We start from the raw sequence: 24,217 nt of genomic DNA, 5'->3' as shown, positions 1-24,217 counted from the left end.
GAACGAAGCCTTGGTCGCATACATATTCCTTTTCGTCTGGAGGGTTTGGTACATATGGCTGGGGGGAGCCATGCCGGGATCATCTCGAATAGTTATGAAACTGGGGATGATTAAGTACTAGCCTAGGTATTAACTAGTTAGTTAGTTAATTAGACTTGGGATTGATTTATTTTACAGACAGACAGACCACTTTTTCAAGCAGAGAGAGACTGCGTCCATGATATGTAAGAGATTTTCCCAAATCTCGGAATGTATTATTCTTTTTTCGGAAACAAATTCCATGTACAGCATCATCATCATCATCCATGATTTTTCACGTCGTCCACCGTTTGCAATACAATATCATGATAGTTCTCAAGATCTTGTGTCGTCCCATTTTGTAAAGTCCTTATAGCCGATATACCTTAACCCCTACTCACCACCACTCATCCGGACTTGGCGTCCGTAGTTTTCTGCTCGATATGTAGGTAGGTAGGTAGGTAGGTAGGTAGGACGTAGGTATTTCGCTCAGAAAGCGGGGGCCCCCATGTCTGGTCTGCCTAATGTAAGGCGAAGCGGGTTTGGCGCTTCGTGGGCTTGCAGGGTAAAAAGAGCGAGAACTCGCTCCGAATTTAGGAGTAAGCCTACAGGAGTGCCTGTCTATCTTCAGCGTACTGATTGATTTGTCTGTTCGGGGGGAGAAAGACGGGGTTGGGTTGGGTTTATTTTGATATAGGTAAATATGGCAGGGGAAGTAGATTATTTACTAGTAGTCATAGGGTATATTGGGTATAGACAAGTGAACTAAAAAGAAAAGAAACGGTGGAAACCTGGGAGATATTGCAGAATAAGACAGGAGATTGGTGAGGAGCTAGTCTTTGGCTCGATTCCTCCCCGTTCTTTTTCTTCCAGAGGGACAGAAGAAGAATGAATCTCTCAAAGTACTCCGCAGTTCTACTTACACAATCCTGGGACTGGATTGGGCTTCTGGTCAAAAAGACTAATCTAGGGTGTTTGTTCTGGAGCCCCGAGCGAGATTAGATTGGTGGGCAGCAGAGCGAGGAAAGGAGGGGGAAGAAGAGGGAGCGCTTTCCCGTATTTGGGATTTCCGGATTCCCGGGGTATGGATATCGTTTAGTATCGAGCCGCCGTATGCTGTGACAATGTGATGATGCGCCGATGCATTTCAGCCCCAGAGTCAATTCCGGTCACTAGTCCATGCGGACAAGGCATGAGAGGCCAGGATGTGCTGCGGGGAAGGATGCAATAGGGCTGTGATAAGAGGCTTGAAAGTCGAAACGAATCAAGACTCGGGGTGTGCACTGGGCATCATGCAGAATCACCAGGGAATGGGCGATTTATTTGGGGTTATATTTGTCTTTCCATATCCTGCAGCAGCGAGTAAGGTTAATGTCAGCCTGATTTCGGCGCCTGGAGAGATGTAGCGAAGGGAGGGGGGGAAAGAGGGGAGCATGACGCTGCGGTTGGCTGGACGGTCATGGCGGTTTGCATGGCGCACATTGCAGAAGATACCACGAGGGCCTATCGATTGAACCGCAGCCGCCACTTCTCAAACAACAACCCCTCCTCCAGAGAGGTGATGCATGCAGGTGATGGAAATCTGTGGATCATCAAACGACAGAGCTAACGCACAAGCTTGTCACAATCGTTTTGGAATCCCCAGAAAACCACAAGATAACCGAAAAGAAAGAAGAAAAGAAAGGAAAAAAACGAAAAGAAAATCGAGGTCTTGTTTCGACTTACCAGGAATTTCCCAAGGTTTTGTTTCCCTTCTCTTCCGCTAACCGATAGTATTTAGCAGCCGTAAACTAAGAATCATGATACCGCGGGTTAGTCACATCGAAGAGCGAGTCATGATGAGTGTTTGAGGGCGCCAGAAGAGTGAAGCGAACATCGAAGCATTGATGCCCGAGAAAGCAAGATTCTGGCCAAGTGAGGGCAGATCAAGCCGGTATAGCGGTCGTTCAAGATTGGCCAGATAGTAATAATGCAACTTGGGACTTACTTTATCCTTTTTGCCTCCAAAGCCTTCGAGGTAGCACCAGGCGGCCTCGTTCATGGCATCTGTGTCACCCAAATTGGCAGCCGTCTCAAAATACTGCCGCGCCGCTACCGGGTCTTTCTCGACACCCCAACCATTGCGAAAGCAATTTCCCAGTTCGAAGATCGCTAGAACAAGCTCGCCTTTGGCAGCACCTCCTTTTTTGAGCCCTGCCTGGAGAGCCTCGGCCTCAATTGATGCCGAGTTCGACGCCGCAGCTGAGAGATATTGTACTGCTCGCTCGGGGTCTTGTGTGCATCCCCATCCGTGCCTGTAAACCCAAGTCAGAGTTAGAGACCCCTTCCGCCTGTATCAGACGTGCATAATAGTAGCACTCACCGAAGTGCGAGTCCGTAAAGCACTTGACTCAAGGCATTATTGGCACCATGGGGATCCGCTAACAGGGCAAACATGCTTGTCGATTTTTCCAACTCTATGATATTAGGAGTAAGTATGCTGTTGGAAGTCATGCGACGGCGCTTTTGCGCGATCTACGGGCGCTCACCTCCAGCTTCATGAAGTCGGATCGCCTCTTGAATATTAACCTAGCATTGTCATTAGATTGAAGCGATTGAGGAAGACAACACGCCAGCTGTGCGGAGATGACTTACATCCCCCTGCGGATCGTTTATCCGACTATGACTGGAACTTCTTGACCGTGGTCGTGGGACCTCTGATGCAGGAGCTATCGACGAGCTCGACGAGAAGCCCGCTGAACCGAACTGTGGGTTACGCTGTACTAGCACAGTTGCCCGCTTCTCCCATTGTGCTTCCCGCTCCTGCTCATCGCTTTTATCGGAGGTAATTTGTGGAAGATCCAACGGAATGTTCACGGAGGAAGCGCTGGAACCTCGTCGGTCAAGATGCAGCAGGTGCGACAGCCGTCTCTCTCCGCGCAGACGAGTTGGGGAAGCGGGCCCTTGCGGCTCCGATGGAGATCGCGAGCGACTAAACGGGTTCAGGGACCTTCGATGAGACGAAGAGGAGGAAGGTCGTGGCGGGTCAAGGTGGTATTCATCGTCTGGATGGGTTGGAGGAATAACAACCTCATGGGTTGTGGTATCAGAGCGGATGAATGTAATCTCAGGGACACGGTTTCCTTGAGCATCTGGAATCGTGGGATTCAGCCTGTCCTTCTTGTGAATGATGTCGCGCAAAGGCATGGCTGTGACGGTTGCTATTGCGTGGGGGGTTATTGTTGAAGCGGATACTCGGCAGGGCTAACCAAAGGGTCAAGGTATGGACGACTGTGTAGAAATGGAGAAGAAAAGCAGAGAAAAGAGGCGAAAGGTCCTGAATATGGAAAAAATATATCTTCAACGAAGGGGTTTCAAGGTTTTCTAAGCCACAGACAGATACAGACGCTGTGTCGGGGGGCTGTGTCAGTCAACAGTAAGTCATAATAACTAGTTAGTTAGTTAGTTATTATCCTCTCCATTCTTATTCATTTCTTGCTGCGTTACCCAAGGTTTCCCTTGGGGATTAGCCGCCCAGCAACCGAATCTCCTCCTTCGTATTAACCACCCTAGTTTTGTTTCATTCATAGAATCTGCTCGTGTCAGACAATGTCATCATAACCCGTTTTTCTCCTGTTAATATCCACAAGAGAGGAACTTTGATCCCTGCAATGCTTTTCAACCAATCTGGGCAAGCTGCGTAATGAACTCAGGATTGGGGGACAATCCGGAAAGTTCTGAAGAGGATGATTTACATCCAATCCACTTGAATTTCTCTAAATGACGAGAGAATTGTCAGCTCTGGTGTGGTTCAGTGATATATATTTCTTTTCTTTCTTTCTCTCTTTTCTTTTTTTTTTTTTTTGTGGTGTGTTGACAACTTAGGTACCTAGGTAGATGTGTTGATTCGCAGATATAAAGAACAAGACAACATCAAAGAATTCTTATTCCCTTCCATGTCGCTTTCTTGTAAAGATGGGGAAAGATCTTGCAGGAGCTACGGGGCGACATCAAGGCAACCAGAGCAGTCAACAATTTCTATAGACGCTGACAGGTCACATCTTAGATAGAGGTTCCTGGGGAACATCAAAACTCCCGAGGAAGTCCGTACAGGTGTCCAGATAACGTGTCAATAGAAATAGACTTTTTTTAATCAATTGTTATTGTTATGTCTAATTTAGCACAGAAACAGATCTTAATTTGTACATGATGCCGATAGCAAAGCTATTCACGCAAACTCCATTTACTGGGCCTTGGTGGACATGATGCCTAGTTTCATCATTAGTTTGGATTGACCCTAATACCTCCGCTGGGGAATTGTAACTTACGCTCCACATCGGCAACGCTCTGCTGGAGGATCTGCTGGAGAACCTTAGGGTTCTCGAGCTCCTTGGTGATCTTGCCAATAACGCTCTCAGCAAGCTCACGCTGCTGGCGCTGCTTGACCTGGCCTTCGTAACGCACCCACGAGTCAAGGACCTGCTTGGCCTCAGCAGCCAGGGCAGTACGCTGCTCGAGCTCGTAGGCCTGAGCCTCAAGCTGGGCGGTTTCCTTTCAGACAGTTAGCAAGGAATTTGTCCACACCCCGGACCCGACCGCAAATCCGGTCAAGAATGTCAAATATTTACCTTGGAAACAGCGAAGAGCTGCTTGGTGAGCTCAACAACGCTGGAAAGCTCCTTAACGCTGTCCATGCGCTGCTTGACGGCGTTGGTGTGGTCGGCACGGGCGGCGTTCAGGATGTCCTTGTGCTTCTGAACCTGACCCTCAGCCCACTCTTTGTAGGCAGGGCCACCGTACTTAGCTACAGCAGTAAAAACACTGAGCAGACAGAAAGCAGCAACGGTTTCCTCGTTCATAACATAAAGCTCGTTGCTGATGGCGGCAATGGAGAGACCGGCGGCGGCGGAAAGAACGGCGGTCTTGGACACAAGGGAGTTGCCGGGGAGAGAGTCAAGGATGGACTGAGCCTTCTGCTTGGGGTCTTCGGTAGGGACATTGGAAGCAGAACGGGTCGCGGAGAGGTTGGCAATGGCAGCGACGTTGCGCGTAGGGAGGGTCGGCCTAAGCCGGGTAGCACCTACTGGGGGGTTAGCAATTATGATCAAAGGCGTAATTGAGCCGTAAAGAATCGGTGGCGGCCTACCAATGGCGCTCTTAACCAGACGCGAAGCCATTGTAGTGATAGGAAGACCTTGACAGGATGTGATGGAGGAACGGAACTGAGGAGACTTGAAGTCGGGATGGCGGTTTGAGCGGTAAAACACTAGTCCTGTTTAGGGAATAGTGCGGTTGCCGGAAAAACCACTAACCGAGTATCCCCGAAAATTTATAGAAGCAAGCACAGAAAAGGACTTGCATAGACAAGATTGTCCATTTTTTTCCTACTCGATTTACGTCTGTTTCGCTCCAGTTGGACAAAATGCCGTCTGCCACAGATAAATCGGTTAGCTCTAAGAAGCGAAAGAGCCCCAAGGAAATCGGAGTGCCTTCGTCGAAACGTCGTGCCGTTGCAGAAAATGAGAGTGCGCAGGCCATGGCCAAGATCCAGCAGCTGGAAGACGAGATTTCCGAGTCTAGAAAACACTACAATAACATTGTGACATTGATATCTATGCTCAGCGCAGATGGGACGGGTCCTAATCCAAACCTCGCTGTGGCAGTGTCGCTTTGTCGAGTTTTTAGCAGGTTGATTGCCGGTGGAAATTTGACGGAGCCAGAGCGCGCAACGGACAATGAGAAAATTATCGTGGCATGGTTGAAGGAGCGCTGTCGGGAGTATCAGAGGCTCCTAGTGTCCATCATGCGTGGGAGTGATAACTCATCTCAGGTGAGTACCAGTCGTTGCGCTCCAGTGACCTCTCCGTAACCTGGACTAACAGAGTAGATCACTGCCTTGACCCTATCGATGCGCCTCCTCAACGAACGTGCTACCCATATCCCCGGCGACGATACTCAGGCCTGGTCGTCAGGCCTCTTCCGCAATATTTTCGAGGCCGTGATTGAGGCAAAAGATGGAGAAGCACTGCGATCTGAGTTTCTTGAGAAATTTGCGAAGCCATATGAGGATGTGACCTACCATACCTTCATGCAACTTGCGTGCGTTGGCCATATTCAATTAAAAGTTTCTTGATGGTGCGTTGGTATTGACATGTGCATAGTGAATACGCATCGACGGGAAGAAGTACCGAGATCCTCGAAATCTTAGTCTCTATATTGTCCGCTTGCGATGCGGTTCCTACCGCGGACCACGAATTCGAGAACTTCTACTGCAAGATCAGCAAGCAGAATAAGAAGGTTATTTCCGTCAATTCGCACAAGAAGCGAGCCCAAGATGCCTGGCTGGCTGTTCTCCGAAACAACCTCTCCCAGCCTCTGCGAAAGACCTTGCTGCGCGTTATGGTCCATCACATCGAGCCCTGGTTTAACCGCCCTGAACTCCTCATGGATTTCCTCACCGACTCCTACAACGTCGGTGGGGCTACATCGCTACTCGCCCTTTCGGGTCTCTTCTATCTCATTCAGGAGAAGAACCTCGATTACCCCCAATTCTACCCCAAACTCTATTCCCTCCTCGACGCCGACCTTCTACACTCCAAACACCGCTCCCGATTCTTCCGATTGATGAACACCTTCCTCTCCTCAACCCATCTTCCCGCAGCCCTAGTCGCAAGTTTCGCTAAACGCCTCTCCCGCCTCTCTCTCAACGCACCCCCAACCGCGGTCGTCGTGATTGTCCCCTTCATCTATAACCTCCTGAAAAGCCATCCCACCTGCACATTCATGCTCCATCGCGAAGTCCGTGACAGGGAACGCACAGCGGAACTCGAAGCAGAGGGTACGGATGATCCCTTTGATCCCAACGAACCGGATCCAAACCGCACCGGCGCTATGGAGAGCAGTCTATGGGAGATCGAAACCCTGCAATCTCACTACCACCCTAATGTAGCTGCGATTGCCCGCATCATCTCAGAGCAGTTCACGAAGCAGGGGTACAATCTGGAGGATTTCTTAGATTATACTTACCAGGGGATGTTACAGGCGGAGTTGGGCTCAGAGGAAAAGCCCCTGAGGAAGGTCCCTGTTGTGGAATACCAAATACCGAAGCGTATATTCACAGATCGTATGCTAGAAGAAGATGGTGGTCAGGATACTGCTCCGGGTAGTCTCATGAGAGCTTTGTGGGACTTTTCTTAATTTCAATATGTTTCCTTACGTTTCAGCAAGTATCTTATGATTATATTCATCAAGCACATAATTACAGAGTATAGAGCAGGCATTGTTGGAAGAAAAAAAAATTTATTCCCCGCAATAATCTATCTAATTAATACTTCTACCGATGTAAACGCGACTGGTAGACGATTCTCTATGTAAGTCCAACCCATAGTAAACTCTCAGCTCCAACAACCTTTGATCTTATATTTAAAAAAAGAAGGAAAGAAAGAAAGGTGGGTGAAGTCTCACCGTTGAGAGCCCTAAATGCCCTCCCGGGGTGTACGTGCATTGTCCTCGTTCCCATCATTAACCCAATGTTCAACAGCATCATACCAAGTAGTATTGGAGCTATAAGCCGATAGAGGCATGTAGGCACCGGAAGCACCGGAAAGCGCAGATTCCTGCCACTGTCTGTAAAGGTATGGTGAAACGGCAACCAAACCCGCCGGTTGGTCTAGGAAATGCTCTGGCCACATAGACTCGGTCTCCTCTGCTGTCAAGTCACCTGGGTGGTAGTCGCAGAAGACATCTAAAGCGAACACTCCCCGTTTCATATCATCGAACAGTTCATCATTCACTTTGACGGGGATGGCTTCGATATTGGCACGCATCTTATCGAGGATGTGTTGCGCCTTTCTACGTCTGCGTCTCCGTCGTAAGCCAACCTCCTCCTCCATTCTCTCGAGAATATGAAGAATCTCTTTCTCAGAGGAAGCCTGTATTATGGCAAGCTCCATCCTCTGGGTGAGTTGGTGAAGATCCGTAGAAACAGCACGAAACAGTGCATCAACCTTGTATAAGGCAGAAGTAACTCGTGACGAGAGCAAACGAGAGAACGGTCGTTCGTAAAGCCGGTCCCAAAACCCTAGCCAGTGGTATATTCCTTTTCGTGACTTCCGTAGTCGGGTCAGTTCGAGTGATGCAATTACATGCCGACACATGGTAAGCGTGTGCTGCGCTTCTCGTCGAGTTTCTTCCAGGTTTACTTGGCTCTGGACACTAATAGATGCAGGTCTTTCCGGGGGTGGACAAGGCTCTGGACGCACGGCATTGTCTATGGAGCGAGAGTATCGATGCTGCGATCCGACTGTAGATGAGGGTGTTGAGAAACCTCCCTCAGCTCCACTAGTAGCCCGAGATGGAGGTCCCCCAGATTTAGGAACGACAGGCAAACTTGTTTGTAACATCCCAGTTACAAACCGTCTTAGAGAGACGTCGAAGTTCAAGGCGCAGGAAATGAAGATGGATGTCTGGGATGTCAAGATTGAAGTCCAAATCGATGCGAACGATACAGATAAACGAGTGTAGGTGTAACGAGTGACAAAAAAAAAAATTTATTCCATGGAAAGTATGAATAGAATGGCAATATCAGCACGATACTGCCAGTAAACGAGTGTATAAAGGCATTGAATAATTACTACCTAAATAGTAGTGAAGGTGTAAGATTCGGTAGAAAAAGGTATCTCCTTCTATAGGTAGCCAGCAGAGATATAGGTAGTAACAGCTGTGACGGAAGGAACGTCTCGATCCCCGGAACTGCAACCTAATCGAGAGCCAGATGTAACCGGAAATTGGTCTCCACATTGTAGATTCAATGCATTAAGTTGGGATGCCGCAGTTTCTGAAAAGTCGAAGCCCACATCACTTCCGCTTTCGGTAGTATTCACAGATTCAAGAAGAATAATCCGATCCCTTTGCAACATGAGAAGAAACAACCTTAGTCAGGGATTTCTTTACGTGAGACAAATACCAGAGATAAGCATTCTCCAGATGGTCCATTCCATCTTTGACAACTAGTTTGTTGACAGGAATGCTCTGTATATACCAAATTCCGTTTCGTTGGCATGGGATGGGGTCAACAAAGCCCCTCGTAAATAATATGCCCCCGAGGTGCTGCTATCCTTTTAATTTCATTCATGATCTCTCTAGAGACTCGGTGGTAGGGTCCAAGCATCTCCTATACGTCTGTACCAGGGAAAGCGCATTTCAAGGTACAGTGTAGTTCTTTCCTAAGAACTCACGCAAGGTAACCAGTTGTCGTTCTGTTCTTGCCATCATCTTCTGTGTTGACGCGATTCTCCTATCATCCGCGTGTTTAAGAACAAAACTCCATCTTTGTTTCCTTTCATATTGCCAGATCCCAAGTTATTCCATCATCATCATCATCAGAGGTGTATTGTATTACCTTGAGCTCTGTTCTCATCTATTTGCCGGCGTCTATTTGCTGACTTGGCTTCTGCTATTCTCGCCGGTAGATCAAAGTTGCCCACCATGTATATGTTCAAGTTTCTCGCTACCGCTTGGATTTGTTTTGTTCAAGTTGCTCTTGCAAACCCGGGAGTTGCGTTCACCAAGTGGCCAGACACTGTTTACACTGAAAAACCTACCAACATTTACTGGGCCAGTGAATCCAATAGCGTAAGGTCCCCGGTCTTCCCTATTAATTAATCAAATCCTAACCTTTATTTCGTGTAGCCTGTAACCATTACCTTGCGCAAAGGCGAATCCGGAAACCTCCAAACCATGAAAGTCTTGACAACACAGGCCACAGGTGGTGCCTTCACATGGACTCCAGACAAGTCTCTCCCTGAAGGAACTGATTACGCCCTGCAAATCGATCAAAATGGCGATATCAACTACTCAGGTCTGATGACACTCGCAAAGGAGCCAGGTAAAGAGCCTAAGCCCGCTCCTTCCAGGCAGATCCCTACAGCCTCAACCTCTCCTCTTGGTGGCATCGGAACAGGTGTTGCGAAGGGTAACAATGGACATATTACACTGAATCCATCCTCCTCTCGCTTCAATGCGACTTCCAACAAAAGCACTTCGGAAAAGTTCACAGGGGGTGCTTCCTTGAATTACCTTTCTCTGGAGTTAGCTCTGAGTATTGTGGCTGCCATTGCCGTCTTTGCGGTTTAGAGGAGAGTCATGACAAGACTTTCTCTAGGATGTGTTCTAAAATCCCACACAAAAATACCCGAATGTCCGCAAGGTAGTCTCCAGTGTTAAGGTGTATGTATATATTTAGGGCCGGAATTATTCGTATACAGTTCGTTGCAGGCGCCACTGCGGTGCGTTGACAGGTCTACTACTACTGGGAAGTTTCCTGCGGCATCCTGCTGTGGTTATTAATCACTTTTTTTTTTTCCTTTTTTTTTCCCTTTTTTCCCCCTAGTCTTTTGCTCCACTGACGCATGTCGGAAATGAGCGGGGGGGATGATCATGCAAGAGTCAACTCTCTGTTTCTTAATCAACAATTAGGATGAACTAATTATATTTATAATTACCAAGCTTCAATGAAGGGTGGCTGCAAAAGAACAGCCACTTCTAGTACTCGTAACATCTCCCAGCAGTGTAATAGGCCATAATGGAGCTAAGGAACCTATAGGAACCTTTCTGGATAGTTACAGTGTCTCTGATCCTGGGGTTGATTGTATGGGATCAGCGGACAGGGAGTGTTGGTCTCCGTCTTTAGATGCAGTAACCGTATACAGATCACATCCATCGTTATTATTAGTCGATCCAGAATAATAATACATAATACTAATATGATTAGAAAATTAATATTAATAGCATAGAAGAAACTAATTATTATTTAGATCCTACGGGAGGTTGTTCATGTTCACACGGCTACCCATTTCCTCTCCTCTTTCTTCCTCTCTCCATCATCATCATCATCATCACTCACTACCTACAGAAACTACGGCTTCCGCAACAGCTTCTCTCTTTTTTTTTTCTTGTTCATTTGGTATTCAATATCTGATATAAATCCTCTTCGTCATTTTATGCATTTTTAAGCCCTTGTCATATCTGTATTCTATCTAAAACTATCAAAAGTGATTGGACTGCAAATGTAAGTTGATGAAACCCACAATTTTCTGCCAGTTGTGTTTTCCAGCTCCTCTCCCTGACTTCCTACCGCAACTTTCCTCCGTGTGTCTCGGCAATGCTAATAATCATCACAACAGTACCTAAATCAGAATCCTCCTAGTGCTGATCCTTTTCAGTCAAGCGCTCCTCCAACTTCGGTATGCTCTCGATTTCCCTCCATCCTTGCTTAATCCGTCCTCTACATTCCATTCCCCGTTCCCGCTGCCTTTCAATCCTCAATCCCCCTCCCCGAATCTCGCTGTCGCCATTGAAGCTGGCAAGCCTCTGGGGTTGTGTGAGTAAGCTGTCAATGCTTCCGGTAGTCATCCTTGATGTGACTACCAGGTATACCACTCCTTGACAAAACCAACCCTTGTTCCCCTACCTTACTCACGACTTTGTCGTACTTCTCCTGCGCTCTTTGTTCCATTCCTCCTCCATTGCCATTTCCGGTTTCCTGGTCGTTTGCCAGCATTCCATACCCATCATGCCCAGCATTGTCCGATTTGGCCGGGCCAAGAAACCACCTAAACCAGAAATCAAGAATACTAACGACGATGCGCATGGATCACCTACGTCAGATACATTTCAGCCTCCCCGTGTCAATCTGGTACATGTGGAAACAGATCTGAATATGCACCAGTACAATGGATTGTTTGAGCTGGACTCACCCGAGCGACAAAAGCTTTCGAGCGCTGTGGAGTCCTCTGCGGGTCAGTGCACAATTACCAATTCTAACCCCTGTGTGGATTTAAAAGACCAAATTTGCTCATTCATCGCTCCATTTGGCTGGCTACAGATACAATGACGCTCTCCTCAAGTCCCACGAACGGATCCTCCCACCCTCCGAACGGCGAACCGACTGCGGAATGGTCCTCAGCCGTCGGTCATGCGGCGACGGGCAAATCAGGACGTGTCATACACAATTTACAGGAGGAAATAGCGCGTTTAACCCGCGAATGCACACTTTACCGGTCTCGTGCTGAGGAAACTCAGCGAATGAATGATGCCTACAAGACACAGGTGCAGAATATGGCCGACCGTCTTCGGAATCTCGAGCACTCGAACGAAATGAACCTCCATTCACTCGCACGGAAGGACAAGAAGATAGAGGAGCTACGCGCAGAAATTCAGAACGAAAAAGATCGACGAGGACAGGCGGAGAACGAGACAAAGAAATTCCACAAACTGATGGACGAGGCGCAGGATGAATTCCATCGGAAGTGCGCGGAGTTGCACGAAATCTCTCATCACTCAAGAACCCAATATGATGTCCTCGCAAAATCGACACAACGAGAGCGGACGGACCAAGAACGAAGACTCAAAAATATCCGGGATGAATTTACTGCATTAAAAGAGAAGCACGAAGAGACCAATTCACACTTAGAACACCTAGACTCCATTATGGCAGAAAAGGACCGGGAGATTGAAGCTGCAAAAGAAAATTTTGAGAATCTATTCACGAAGTACGAGACATACAGGAAAACGCATGATGAGGAGGTGAGGTCATTGATTGACCAGAGCCAGCAGGGGGAGGACAGGTTCAACGCTGCTCTCGCCTCTCTAAAGGAGACCGAGGGACAGATGAAATGGATCATGCAAGTCAAACGAGAGGTCAAAAGTGCGGAATAAATTGGTGAAACATGTCTCCTGGAGGTAACCACCAACCGAAGCTTCATGTTGGACCTTCCTCGCCTACCTTCGCGCCGCACCTGCCTGCTACTCGGATCTTACCAGCCGATGCACATAAAACATGTGCCTCATCTCTTGTGGTCCTGATACCACATGTGTGTATATTCTATTCCTCTGCTACTTTCCCCATCTGCCGTCCTTATTCGCACTTGACATGTTTTGGAGTTTGGGGCTGCTTGATACCCTGGGAAATATAGATCGGTGTGTTCCTTGTTTTGCTGTATTATACTTGGTGTACATTGATAGGTTATCTAAAGCCAGATCGATATATTCGAACATAAATTTCATGGTACAGAATTTCAAACTGCTGATCCTTCCAAAGTTAAGCGAATGAATAATCCGTATAGATTCACTCTTTTAATAATATATAGACTAGAACTCCCTACGCTAACAACCTTCCAGTGTTGAAGAACAATCTAATTCTCGTCCCAACTGTGCCTACTGCTTTATTATCCTGGAGAGAGTGAAAAAAAAAAAAGAGTTCTTCACTATACCTATTATTTCTTCACTATATCCTGCACTTATCCAGAGTTTGTTTGTTTAGGTCATGAAGTACAGGCCTAATATAATCTTTTCTACCCTTTTGTTAATTTTCTCATCCATTACTATAGGTATAGAACATTGGTTGTCTTGTTGTTAACAGTCATTCAAATAATGCAAGAGCCATCGCTATGGTAATCCTCCTCCGGTCTACTATCCTCCCTTCTCTCCTAGCTTCTCTCCTAGCTACTCTCTTCTTCTTCTTCTTCTTCTTCTTCTTCTTCTTCTTCTTCTTCTTCTTCTTTCCCAGTACCTGAATACTTTCATCTTTTGTCTCCCAATTTTACCAACACACAAACTCTTTTATTCCACATCCTTCCCTGTTCCCCAATACAATCCTCAGAGTTATAACAACAATTCCTACCTCGACTTACTCTTTCTTCTTCAATCCAATAACCTATTTCTTGAAAGCTTTCCTCATATCTCAGCTATTATCCCCCCCCGTTCCCTGTTGCTTCTTTCATGATCACTTATTGGCTCCAGTGTCCTCTTCACAAGATTCAAGATCACCATGGAGATAGCTCCAAAACAACGTCTCACATTTGCATCCATGTGGGCATTTGAAGATATAGGGGTAAGGTACCATTCGGTCTCAATAGCATCCACTAGGATTACATTAACACATCCGCGGGCCAGGTCAGAGAAATTGAAGAAAAAGTCCAGTGCCAATGCGAGTATTCGAGCCCTGAAGAAGTAAGTTTCTGTTTAATTCTGCTTCCGCTATGAAACGCGTCTAATCTCTCTAGGTGCTCGTCATCAAAGGCGACCTTGAGGGGTCTGTACCTTCTCTTGCAGGGATGTTATGCGCTTTCATTGACTCGCAGAAGAACAAAGACTTGCTCGATGTAAGCTCTCAAATTTCTTTCGGTGTTGGTTCCTTGCTGAAGCTATGTTGAAGATGCCCAGGGTTCGCCTCTTGGAGCTCCCTACGAACTTTCAAGACAGCTCTTCCCCCAATCCTACCCAAGATATCGCTGGAGGGCAAAAGCTGCTGTCTATCGACGACGAATCTGATGAGGATGTTGCATTCTACTCCGTTACTCGAGTGACGAAATTCTGGTTATCCTCGGACGGCGGAATCGGCTGCTTTGCATCCAATTCCTTCCAGGATATGCTGCTTGAAATCGCGAAAGGCACTGGGACAGAAATCTCTGTTATCAATAACCTCAAAGGCATTCAAGTTTCTGGCAAAAGTGCAAATGATGTCGATGATGCTATGATGAAGCTTACTCGGATTGAAAAACCACTGGTATGAAACCTCACCTCACTTTTATCTCACGTCACTCCATCCCGACTTGACTAATACGTTCAATAGGCCTTGCTGCGTTCCCCGTGCGCAAATAACATTGCCGTGGCCATCAATGAAAAGGAGACACGATACAGAGTACAAAGTTACGGAACTCTGAATCCGCTGGCCCTGCGCCGTATTCTGGTGAATCCAAATACGGCAACAAACATTGGGTTAGGTCAGATGTTTGTCACAGTACTTCTTGTATTTGATGATGAAAAACAGGAATTCATATTGCCTGAGAATCTCGTCAAGCCCCCACAGAGTTCCGATGAGCCTGGAACGTCACGTATATGGAATGACTTCACGTTTCGAGAAATTGGGAAGCCAGAAGTATTCCTCCCAAGTAGCTCAACTACTGAGAATAAACTTGACTACTCTCGGCTCATTCTACTACGTCATGCTTCCAGTCATCCTTATTTGAGCCCTGAAAAGGTCAAGCGAGTTGATCAATGGATTTTCGAGGGACCAGACATTGGGACAAATGATACTGGCTTGGATTCTGAAGTTGAGAAGTCTTCCAATGCTTCACCTTCCAACAGCTGCTCTTCAAAAATGGTCGCTCGCGCAGATTTCAAGAAAACACCTGGCATTAAAACGCGAAGGGCAGTCCCAGCTGTTCAAGAAACTGCTTCTCATGAGCCAAATGCACGTAAGCTGCTAAACTCACCAGTCGGGCCTAACGACGACACCGCCGCTCCCCGAAAGCGTTGGAGGACGCTGTATACTCAGCAGTCGAACAAAACCCAACAGGAAGGATCTTCTTCAGTGTCCGTAGCCCGGGACATGAATGCCAATCTTGAAGCATCTGGGAATAGCCTACACTCACCAGAAAGGTTGCATGTTGAGAGAAAAGCATTTATGCCCACGACATTTGACGCCACAAAATATGGTCTCAACAAGATATCCGAGCAAGCCACAAAATGGAGGCATGATAGTCCAAAAGTTCAAGCAGGAGGCCAGAACACCGGTCCTTTGCAGAAGAAACATCATGCTAAACAAACCGAGCTGGTTGATATTTTCACCCCAAGCGATGGCACAACCATCAGCCCCCGCCCAGCCCTTCCATTCAATCATCCGCCTCTGGTTCCCGCAAAGTCTACGTCTAGCCGGACAGAAAGTACAGCATATAGTCTCTTGATCAACGACGTATCGGCTCCTAGATCTATCGGTATTTCCTGTGATCTCAATGGTCTCAAATTTGATGCAGACACTATTCCAAATGAATCTAAAAGTCTAGATTGCCGTGACAAAATATCCCCAAATAAAACAGATTTCGAGGTTCAAGCAGCTAGGCTACAAGGTGTGAGCAAAGCTTGCTGCCGAGTATTGACTGAGAGTGGCTCAACATCTGCCACCCCGTGGAAAAGTTTGGGAGAGTATGCCCGGAGTTTGGAAAGGGAGAAACTCGCGGAACTGGGGAGACCTGCGCAGCCAGAGGATATACAACCAGTTGACGAGAGAGAGACTAGACGCTATCACCATATTATGTTTCATAAGATGGCAAAGCCGGGTGAGAACGCGAAGCTAAGCAATCTTGAGATCAGGGCCAAAAGGCAAGCTACTCTGGAGGACGCTTGGGGAATTACCCAACTGCAAAATCCCCAACGGTCTGCAGGGAACTTGGGCGTCCAAAAGTTGTCTTCCAGTAAGAAGACAAAGGAGACATCAATTACCCAGGGGAGTGAAATAAGACAACAAAACGAGGCAAGCATGAACGAGTATATTAAGAGCTTTTCTGAGGCTATCATGCCAATCCTCGAGGCTGCTGAAGCCTTCCCGGGTACTCTCACAATAGAAATACAAGTTGGGCTTATTTTAGTACCTCTTCTACCAAAAACCTGCAGCGAGGGCTCGATGTCTCCCAGTGAGTGGTCTAGGATTTTCCAGCCACGCAATGGCCTAGCGGCGCCGACTACAAAATTCTGCAACAGGGTAACAGCTTTCGGTTCAGACATCGATCGCATTGTGGACATCAAAACATCCAGATCAGGAGAGAAATCCCGCATCTTCGAACAGGAATACAGCGAGTACCACGTTAGTTACGAGTATCATTGTCGAACCAAGTCAGACCAGCTTCTCCTCATTGTCATCGACGAGCAGGGCAAATATTCGATTCAAAACCCAGGGGCAATGCTGGGGGCAGTTAATATACATTTCCCCGGCCAAACGTGGGACGCTAGGGCTGTCGTCAGCGGTTCGACAGAATATCGTTCTGGGACCAATCCGGAATTCGAAGAAGCAGCGCAATACCTCATCAACCACCTCTGGATTCAGCCGAACAAACCTCAGATTCGCATTTTTTCCTGCCTCCCCAGGGGGGGATTACTTACCGTTGAAAAAGTGCTGATGAAGCGGTGGACTCGCCATCGACTTATTCAAGAGAACGACCCCGCCAAAGACCAAAATGGCCAAGACCTCTTTCTACAGGTAATGGAGGCTCAGGAGCTATTCCTCGGAGTTACCCAGTCCCCAGTTCATCAGCCCTTGAGGGCTCGAGGTGGACCACCCTGGGACATGGCTCGGAGAGGGAAAATGTGGCATGAAGTTTCGCTGGTCAGTCCCTTAATAGAAGCCATGTTGAAGGCAAACGCGAATCTCGAGGTTGGTGAGCAAACAAACGATTGGCGAAGCACAGATCTGTTTGGCAAGGATGATGCCTTACCCCCCAATCAATTGCCAAACCCATTAAGTCCAACAGCAGCAGCCATTGGGGGTGCAGGACTTGTGGGACTGTTCCGTCTAGCAAGAACAGTGGTAGAGAAAATAGACTGGGCGGGATATTGGAATCAAGGACCTTTCTCTGATCACTCCAAAGTGGTGCCTGATGACTGCCCGGAAAGCCTGGCAGCGGAATGGCCCAGGAAGGAGTGGGATTTCGAGGACTTGGAAAGCATCAAGGAGGTACAAAGTGTCACTGAAAATGTTAGCCTTTTGGCGACTTCTGCGGCCAGGTCTGTGAAGAACTACGAAACGACCTACTGGTAGGGAGTAATAAAAGATGGACCGGGCTGTACACCTGCATCTCACCTAGCTTGACGGCTCTTTAGCTAGGGGCTAGAGGTCCATGTAACACGTACTTCAGTTCTTCTTGTAGTTCCATTGATCTAGATACTTGAAATGCATTATGGTTTCTTGCGCACGCAAATATCGTCCAGATGAGGGACAATCGCAGACGAAGACAAAAGCAACGCACCACCAACTCTCCAAACAAACTCCAACAGTGTAAATTCTATATGCCCTAATGGCCTCGCATCTACTCCTTCCATACATGATAGCAATAGATAACAAAACGCTTTTATAGTATATAGAAACATACGAAACGACCTGCCGACCTACACTGACTCACTTGCTCACTCATCATCATCTGGCGCATCATCAACACCTCTCAACCAAGCACCACGAGCATCAACAGCCATTTTACGCACGTCTCGTTTTGGATCATCAAGCACAGCCTGCAAAGACCGCAGAACCTGGTTCTTAATTGGCAGCAAGGGAGAAAGCTTTCCCGCCTTGGCAATTGCAGGGGCATTTTCTGCGTTGGGCGGCTGAGCCAGAAGGAAAAGACATTTCAAAGCGTCAACGCGCAAACGGGGGGCGTTTACAACGGGAGGGGCAGCACCAGCGGAATATCCCTTGGAGGAAGGCTTGTGCTCTGCTGTCTTTAGGAGTCGGGTGACGAGGCTCTCGACGTGCCCGCATTCCTCGATGACGGAGACACCGTTCTCGCGGATGATGACGGCGAGGGTTTCGAGGGTTGCGGCACGCACGGCGTTGGAGTCTTCGGTTTGAAGGTCGAGACTTTGGAGGAGGAGAGGGAGGAGGGTGGGGAGTTCGGGCATGACGAGGGTTGGGGAGATGGTGGATAAAATTCCGGACAGAGCTGTGAGGTGGGCAGGTTTGATGTGTTCCGGGGTTTTTGTTATGTTTTCGTTACTGCCTGAGATGTTGATTTCACGTATTTTGGTGGAAATTAGAGGCACAAGGGTGGTAAAGACGCGCTGCTTGGATAGAAGGCGTATGTTGGCGCCATTAGCGAGGGAGAGGACGTCGTCGTCCTTGAGGAGGATGGCGAAGCCTCGGGCGGCAGTTGTGCTGGTGGTTTCGTCAGGGGATGTGAGAAGGCTCAAGAGTGAGGTCAAGACTTGGCTGGTGCTGGGGGCGAGTCTGAGAATCAGGGCTTTGGCGAGCCAGAAGATGGTTTGGATGGTTTCGGGGTTCAGCTTCTGCTCTGCTGGGCTGGTGCAGAGGAGAGATTCGAAGAGCTCAGTGGCATTTCCAAGTTCGGATTTGGGGAGGAATTTGTTTGTGAGAAGTGCAATATGGCGCAAGATGGCCAGTTGAGTTGCGGGTTCACTCCCACTCACGGATCTCTTCATGATGTCTGACAGGAGATTGGAGATATTGGGGGTACTGTAGGGCAGTGTGCATTCCACTGGTAGGCCTGCCAGAAGATAAGTGGAGAGAATCATCGTACGTTGCTGGTCTACAGTTGCTGCAGCAAAGGGTACAGGCTCGAAATCAGAGGGTGACGCAAACAATGTGTAGACATTTTCCGCAACCTTATCTTGCTTCGTCCTTGGAAGTGACCTGACAATGAGGTTACATAGTCTTCCGAGGATATCCAGAACTGTCGGGTCACCCAGGATACTATTTTGCGCTTTGCCCGAAGCTGCAGACGCGGCACTGCGACAGGTTGCAACCACGATCTTGTCGTAATACATCTCTATGCTAGAGTCCTCCTCCATCTTCCTTTGGTTCATAACGTGGAATATAGTCAGCAGGATTGCTCTTGGATAAGCGGGAGATCCCGGTTGCTCCCTCTGCAGCAGCAGAGATAGCTTGTTAAGTAGCCTTCGAACCAATGTCTCGAAAATAGCTTTCTCGACACTTATTTGAGCCAGAATTTCCAATGTCGGGAGATAGCTAGTATCAGTCTCATCGGCAGAGTCGGGGAGCGTCGCCACAAAAGCTGGGAATGTAATATCCATAATCAAGCGTGGTTTATACTTCGAAATCTCGGCCAACGCAATTATGGCTTCTTTCTTTAGGTCATTGCGGCCAATCGACTCTTCCTTCAAAAGAATCTCGTTCAAATACTGCACGAACAAGCCGATTTCGGTATCATGGAAGTAATTTCTCAGTGTTGATAAGCGCAGGAAGCCTTTCAAAGCAGAGATACGGAAGGAAACCTCCTCTTTGACTGTGCCCATTAATGCTTGGCCAAAAATATCCGAGAACTGATCCTTGAATTCATTGAGAGGATTCTCCGCAGTAATCTCAGGGGTTCTGGCGGTCCATTCCCCGAACACCGTGATCGCAGATTCAAAGAGCATTGTTAATGTCTCCAGAAGGGCTCTTTGCATAGCAATTCCATCAGCTTCCTGGTAGATCGTCAACAGAGGCGCAATAACAACCTGCACTATCAAAGAGAACGACGCTGCAGAGGCCTCAGACGTAGATTTGAGGATTTGCTGGGCTGGTTTTGCCTGCTTGTGTTGAGGCTCTCGCAGCTGCTCGTTGCACTCCTTGGTAATTGGGCGGAGATATTGTGCAAGGGGAATTTGATCAGACACCTGGGTAACTCCTTCAGACAGGCGCTTTGCGATGTCATGCAACGCCTGGAGGGAGAGCTCAGAAAGAAACTCTTCTTGGGCGTTAAGGATCTCGAACTTCAGAGTCTCCCATATTGTGATCGAGTACTTAGACACTGTATCTGGGCTATATGAATTAATACAAGCGATCACGGCGTTCAGAGCATCTTTCTTGACATTTTGTGAAGTCGAGTCAAGTTTGTCCAACAATGCCGGGATAGAATGGGGGGCAAAGAGGCTCGTTGAGGAAATACAATCTTGTAGCCGGTCTTTCAAATCCTGTGCAGTGATTCCGTACGGGTCATTTGGAGGTGGTCTGAATGTGATGGGGAAATAGTTGTAGACGGATTCAAAGAGCATCTTGCAGAGTCAGTTTCGAGAGTATTTGGTATCAATCGTAGGGCAGAGCATACCGCGACATGATTTGTAATATCCCATTCGACCATGACCACTTTGAGGATGGAGAATACTAGCATCAGGTTTCGCGGATCCTTCTCTCCTGTCATAAGGTCCACGATTCCCACGAGGGAAGTATCGCCCATCTCGTGTAAAACTGCATTGGTCAAGATCGGGAAGGGAACAACCAATCTGGGTCAGAACGTACCAGCTCGGTGATTGAACATCAATTCATTCAGTAACTGATAAACTTGGAATCTTTGAGACTGAGAACGAGACTGCAATGTGTTGAAGTTCTCAAAAAGACTATAAGAGATGTTAGCAGACCATCCTGTTTCCCAAAGAGGCGAATGCGGGGTAGTTAGTATGTCGCCCTCGTCGCAGAGATGGATGACACCGAAGCACTCACGCTGTCGTTACTTCCTGAGCCATATCTTTTGAAAATCTATCCAGCTTCTGCAATGTGTCCAATCCGGTAACTGCGCCTCCATCCTCGATTCGATCACAAAAGAAAGTCGTCAAAACCTGAATCTGTTGTCTCGACAGGAATTTCGGAGGGAGCGCTCTGATCACCGCGGTTAGGTAGGAAACGGCTTTGCCTCGAAGGATTGGATCTTCGTCATTAATATATGCGCCCAGGGACTGCACGATTTCGATGAGGGTTGTCTTCTTGCTCTCGACATCTTTCACCTAGCATTAGCACACAACCTCTTCCTAGATGCTTTACCCCAGTGACAACCTAACCTACCTTGGGCAATTCGCTCAGCAATCTCCCTGGCTGCCGGCTTGTCGTGTTCCACGACCAGCATAAACGTCTGCAGGGCTGACATCTTTCCAATCAGCCGCAATGAAGACGTACGAGAGCGTTTGGCACCTTGATCATGACTCTTTTCGCAGTCGATTGCCCTTATCGGTATAGGTCACGTGCAATTTCATTCCTGTCGGACTTATAAGTTTATCCGGCGGGGATTGGTATAACGTAATCCACAACCGAAACCGGTCGTTGAAAAAACAACAACGAAAAGTATTTCAATCTATCTAATTAGGAGGCCCTGAATATTACAATTAGACCACGTTAGTGGAGCCCGTTTTAGGAAGTGTGGCTGAGTCATGTCCAGAGGCCCAATCGGATAAACCCGTAAATCCGAAAATCAACAGAGGTCACGTGCAATATCCTTGCGTCCCACTTTCTCTGCCGCACTCACGTGGGCGGTGGGCTGGCGGATGTGCTGCACGGGACCAGGAATCATCAGCAGCGGCGGCGGTGTTGCGTCATGGAGTGAGACCACGCCTTCTCTCCCCCCGCCCGGTGAAAGTCGATCAAAAAGACCGCGAGCGTCGCTACCTAAAATGCGAAAGCGGCAAAAAAAAGGGAAAAGACTGACTGGACGCCAGATAGTTATTAATATCGCCAGCCCAAGATGCGACATATTTCAGTCGCAGCCACATATCTTTCCCTTTTCCTGTTCCTCTTCTGCACAGTATCAGTTGCCTGGGGCTTACCTTCTTTCTCACTTCGCAAGCGCCTCCCAAGTTCCTTAGTTGACCCTCCTCATCTACGACACGATAAGCGTATCAAGGATTTCGAGCGAATAAAGGAGTGGCTTGGGAATCAGCAGCCACTGGCGGACGGAGCGGTTTCGAAGAACGCGGCCATGCCTCCTCCATCGGTCGATACTGGGGTTCTTCCGCACGGCGGCCCCGGTGGTGATGATCCTATAGTGTCGGATGTCCTGCCAAAGACCCGTGGCATCAACGTCTTTGCATCCCTCACTCGGCAATTTGAGTCGGTGGAATCGCTGCTGAATGACTCGAAGACGAACATAACCGTGCTTGCTCCGCGCAATAGCGCTATCCAAGACCTGCCGCGCAAGCCCTGGGAGAATCCGGATGATTATGAGGAGTTTGGGGAGGTACGTGCGTATGAAGGTGACGAGGGGCGAGAGCGAGCAAAGCGCAACCTGAAGCGTTTTGTCTCTGCTCATATAATTCCCCAGAGCCCTTGGAAGGAGGGAGAAGAGGCGGAGACGATTGGAGGAGATAAGTTGAGATGGAGAAAGGATGGAGATAAAATCTACGTATGTGCTTCCATACTCGTCTTCTATGTCTCAATCAATGTGCAGCGGGGGTTTCGTATGCTAACATGCCTCATATAGATTGAGCCAAGCGGCGTAGAGGTTGAGAGTATCGCCGAGCAGGTTTCGAACGGTGAAGTATGGATCCTAAACGGTGTAATCAACTATCGTTAGATTCTTCATTTGATGAGTTATGATGTTATGCTTCTTCACTACTTCTAACTGTGCTGAATTCAGATACAAACTGAGCTGCGCTACATTTATACACAAGATTCGATCCGGTACACTTCCATTATTCTATTCGTCATTTGTATCTGTTATAATCGTACTTTCCCATATTCTTAGAAATATAAAACAGGAGAACAGTGAAAAGGAATACATCGGCCAACTATCCTCCCTACTAGGCCGAACCGTACTTGCGCAGAACTCTCTCCTCGACACCATCAAGGATGCAGAAATGCTCCATGACTTCCAAGTTCTCTGCTTCGTTCAAGTACATTTTATGCGGGTCTTGTCCAGGCTGGAAGGGGTTGGCGCCAGCAGCAGGATTAATAGAGCCCATTTGTTGCGCCATGTGGTTAGCCGCTAAAACCAAATTAGCACAAGCATAAGAAATATGAACAGATTTGAGAGGATGAACCCACCATTATCACTACCCAGAATAAAGCCGAAAACAGATTGCAGACCAAACAGGTTCAGGAAGTACCACGAAAGACTCGACACCCATCTCACGTCCAAGTCCCGGGTCATAACGCCAGACTGAAGCATCGACTTGAAGCGAATAGTGAGAGGGAATGGGAGTTTCACTAGTGCCATTCCGTTTAGTATTGGACATCGAGACAGACAAAGAGCGCTGTTAAGAACGTACAGATAACAAATCCCGAGAAGAACGCATTGATCCAGCTCATGATCAGAGTCTGCGGGATCATCATCATCATATTGCCCTTCATCATTCCCATCATGGCCTCCATGCCCGCGGGATCCGTCATGGGATTAGCCGGTGGCTGTCCTTTGTTGGCGGGATCCTTGAGAAAAGTGCCGTTTTGGAACCCAGTGACAAGGTAACTCTTTCGCATCTCGAATGATTCCTTCGGAAGGACGGCGGCGGCGTGGTTACGAAGGTTAACGCCACGGAGGAGGGCAAGGCGTTCGCGAGATTCGGCCAGCGTTGAGGCGGGTTTCGGGGGGGAACTCATCAAAACTGTGGCATAATGGCGTAGCATACCAGTCAAGATCTAACTCGTATGATTAGTGTCTGTGTGTCTTTATGTCTGTGATCCAGTTCCTGATAGGTCTTGCTTGAATGCACCACATACCATGACAATAGTAATCGGGATCAAAATCCAGTAGCTGGGCGTTCACGTCAGTTCATCCTTTCCGTGGAGATCCCAGAGATTCCCAAAGTCAAGGGACAGAAAATACTCACAATAGAGCTGGATCCCGAAGGATGGTCTGCTCTACACCTTGCAATGCCATACTGGATGAGAATAATTGGCCGAAAAGATGCAAATGCAGTTCAGTTGAGAGAGAAAGCTCACCACAGGGTTGGA

General features: G+C 47.9%; 11 protein-coding genes across 11 annotated transcripts; 5 read left to right on the top strand and 6 right to left on the bottom strand.

The window, feature by feature from the left end:
- Nucleotides 1-1,192: 1,192 nt before the first annotated feature.
- P175DRAFT_0448923 (tetratricopeptide repeat protein) lies at nt 1,193-3,483 on the bottom strand. The gene is made up of 6 exons (XM_040894430.1): nt 2,653-3,483; nt 2,547-2,586; nt 2,381-2,474; nt 2,006-2,312; nt 1,744-1,808; nt 1,193-1,368 (listed from the first exon to the last, which is right to left on the bottom strand). Exons 1-6 carry the CDS (start codon nt 3,202-3,204, stop codon nt 1,338-1,340), a joined length of 1,089 nt encoding a protein of 362 aa, XP_040755335.1. The 5' UTR covers nt 3,205-3,483; the 3' UTR covers nt 1,193-1,337.
- Nucleotides 3,484-4,240: 757 nt separating this feature from the next.
- On the bottom strand, nt 4,241-5,174 carry atp4 (F1F0 ATP synthase subunit 4; the record flags this gene model as incomplete). The annotated part of the gene is made up of 4 exons (XM_040898128.1): nt 4,241-4,266; nt 4,326-4,548; nt 4,626-5,077; nt 5,144-5,174. 4 exons carry the CDS (start codon nt 5,172-5,174, stop codon nt 4,241-4,243), a joined length of 732 nt encoding a protein of 243 aa, XP_040755334.1.
- Nucleotides 5,175-5,355: 181 nt separating this feature from the next.
- Nucleotides 5,356-7,306, top strand: noc4 (ribosome biosynthesis protein NOC4). Its single transcript, XM_040896196.1, has 3 exons — nt 5,356-5,827; nt 5,885-6,096; nt 6,159-7,306. Exons 1-3 carry the CDS (start codon nt 5,420-5,422, stop codon nt 7,192-7,194), a joined length of 1,656 nt encoding a protein of 551 aa, XP_040755333.1. The 5' UTR covers nt 5,356-5,419; the 3' UTR covers nt 7,195-7,306.
- Nucleotides 7,307-7,472: 166 nt separating this feature from the next.
- P175DRAFT_0430048 (uncharacterized protein) lies at nt 7,473-8,153 on the bottom strand (the record flags this gene model as incomplete). The annotated part of the gene is made up of 1 exon (XM_040893401.1): nt 7,473-8,153. The coding sequence occupies one exon, from the start codon at nt 8,151-8,153 to the stop codon at nt 7,473-7,475; it is 681 nt and encodes a 226-aa protein (XP_040755332.1).
- A 1,233-nt stretch (nt 8,154-9,386) lies between these two features.
- Nucleotides 9,387-10,288, top strand: P175DRAFT_0497055 (uncharacterized protein). Its single transcript, XM_040896195.1, has one exon. The coding sequence runs from the start codon at nt 9,736-9,738 to the stop codon at nt 10,129-10,131; it is 396 nt and encodes a 131-aa protein (XP_040755331.1). The 5' UTR covers nt 9,387-9,735; the 3' UTR covers nt 10,132-10,288.
- Nucleotides 10,289-11,569: 1,281 nt separating this feature from the next.
- On the top strand, nt 11,570-12,714 carry P175DRAFT_0505701 (uncharacterized protein; the record flags this gene model as incomplete). Its single annotated transcript, XM_040898127.1, has 2 exons — nt 11,570-11,795; nt 11,882-12,714. 2 exons carry the CDS (start codon nt 11,570-11,572, stop codon nt 12,712-12,714), a joined length of 1,059 nt encoding a protein of 352 aa, XP_040755330.1.
- Nucleotides 12,715-13,785: 1,071 nt separating this feature from the next.
- On the top strand, nt 13,786-17,590 carry P175DRAFT_0469446 (uncharacterized protein; the record flags this gene model as incomplete). Its single annotated transcript, XM_040895001.1, has 5 exons — nt 13,786-13,888; nt 13,951-14,007; nt 14,061-14,159; nt 14,213-14,563; nt 14,630-17,590. The coding sequence occupies exons 1-5, from the start codon at nt 13,826-13,828 to the stop codon at nt 17,588-17,590; spliced, it is 3,531 nt and encodes a 1,176-aa protein (XP_040755329.1). The 5' UTR covers nt 13,786-13,825.
- A 91-nt stretch (nt 17,591-17,681) lies between these two features.
- On the bottom strand, nt 17,682-21,022 carry P175DRAFT_0497052 (MET18/MMS19 family protein). Its single transcript, XM_040896194.1, has 3 exons — nt 21,002-21,022; nt 20,610-20,898; nt 17,682-20,556 (listed from the first exon to the last, which is right to left on the bottom strand). Exons 2-3 carry the CDS (start codon nt 20,736-20,738, stop codon nt 17,956-17,958), a joined length of 2,730 nt encoding a protein of 909 aa, XP_040755328.1. The 5' UTR covers nt 20,739-20,898; nt 21,002-21,022; the 3' UTR covers nt 17,682-17,955.
- P175DRAFT_0426907 (uncharacterized protein) lies at nt 20,790-21,422 on the bottom strand (the record flags this gene model as incomplete). The annotated part of the gene is made up of 3 exons (XM_040893206.1): nt 20,790-20,898; nt 21,002-21,275; nt 21,341-21,422. The coding sequence occupies 3 exons, from the start codon at nt 21,420-21,422 to the stop codon at nt 20,790-20,792; spliced, it is 465 nt and encodes a 154-aa protein (XP_040755327.1).
- A 591-nt stretch (nt 21,423-22,013) lies between these two features.
- P175DRAFT_0430316 (uncharacterized protein) lies at nt 22,014-22,841 on the top strand (the record flags this gene model as incomplete). The annotated part of the gene is made up of 2 exons (XM_040893421.1): nt 22,014-22,670; nt 22,749-22,841. 2 exons carry the CDS (start codon nt 22,014-22,016, stop codon nt 22,839-22,841), a joined length of 750 nt encoding a protein of 249 aa, XP_040755326.1.
- Nucleotides 22,620-24,201, bottom strand: P175DRAFT_0497048 (ER membrane complex subunit EMC3). The gene is made up of 6 exons (XM_040896193.1): nt 24,094-24,201; nt 23,984-24,017; nt 23,536-23,902; nt 23,312-23,473; nt 22,749-23,252; nt 22,620-22,670 (listed from the first exon to the last, which is right to left on the bottom strand). Exons 1-5 carry the CDS (start codon nt 24,141-24,143, stop codon nt 23,068-23,070), a joined length of 798 nt encoding a protein of 265 aa, XP_040755325.1. The 5' UTR covers nt 24,144-24,201; the 3' UTR covers nt 22,620-22,670; nt 22,749-23,067.
- Nucleotides 24,202-24,217: the final 16 nt, after the last annotated feature.

Source organism: Aspergillus ochraceoroseus, assembly GCF_002846915.1.
Source record: "Aspergillus ochraceoroseus IBT 24754 chromosome Unknown P175scaffold_1, whole genome shotgun sequence".
NCBI classification, from domain to species: Eukaryota; Fungi; Ascomycota; class Eurotiomycetes; order Eurotiales; family Aspergillaceae; genus Aspergillus; species Aspergillus ochraceoroseus.
The sequence above is the reverse complement of the archived record's forward strand: the minus strand, read 5'-3'. Positions and strand labels throughout refer to the sequence as shown.

Coding starts and splice junctions, on each gene's coding strand:
- P175DRAFT_0497055 (XM_040896195.1), top strand. CDS start 9,736: ATGAAAGTCTTGACAACACAGGCCACAGGTGGTGCCTTCACATGGACT.
- P175DRAFT_0448923 (XM_040894430.1), bottom strand. CDS start 3,204: ATGCCTTTGCGCGACATCATTCACAAGAAGGACAGGCTGAATCCCACG. Junction 1,809..2,005: donor TTGGAGGCAAAAAGGATAAA/GTAAGTCCCAAG, acceptor CATGATTCTTAG/TTTACGGCTGCTAAATACTA. Junction 1,369..1,743: donor AAAACCTTGGGAAATTCCTG/GTAAGTCGAAAC, acceptor TCGCTGCTGCAG/GATATGGAAAGACAAATATA.
- P175DRAFT_0497048 (XM_040896193.1), bottom strand. CDS start 24,143: ATGGCATTGCAAGGTGTAGAGCAGACCATCCTTCGGGATCCAGCTCTA. Junction 23,903..23,983: donor TCCCGATTACTATTGTCATG/GTATGTGGTGCA, acceptor CATACGAGTTAG/ATCTTGACTGGTATGCTACG. Junction 23,253..23,311: donor TATTCTGGGTAGTGATAATG/GTGGGTTCATCC, acceptor ATTTGGTTTTAG/CGGCTAACCACATGGCGCAA.
- noc4 (XM_040896196.1), top strand. CDS start 5,420: ATGCCGTCTGCCACAGATAAATCGGTTAGCTCTAAGAAGCGAAAGAGC. Junction 5,828..5,884: donor GGAGTGATAACTCATCTCAG/GTGAGTACCAGT, acceptor CTAACAGAGTAG/ATCACTGCCTTGACCCTATC. Junction 6,097..6,158: donor CATACCTTCATGCAACTTGC/GTGCGTTGGCCA, acceptor ACATGTGCATAG/TGAATACGCATCGACGGGAA.
- P175DRAFT_0497052 (XM_040896194.1), bottom strand. CDS start 20,738: ATGGGCGATACTTCCCTCGTGGGAATCGTGGACCTTATGACAGGAGAG. Junction 20,557..20,609: donor ATATTACAAATCATGTCGCG/GTATGCTCTGCC, acceptor TGACTCTGCAAG/ATGCTCTTTGAATCCGTCTA.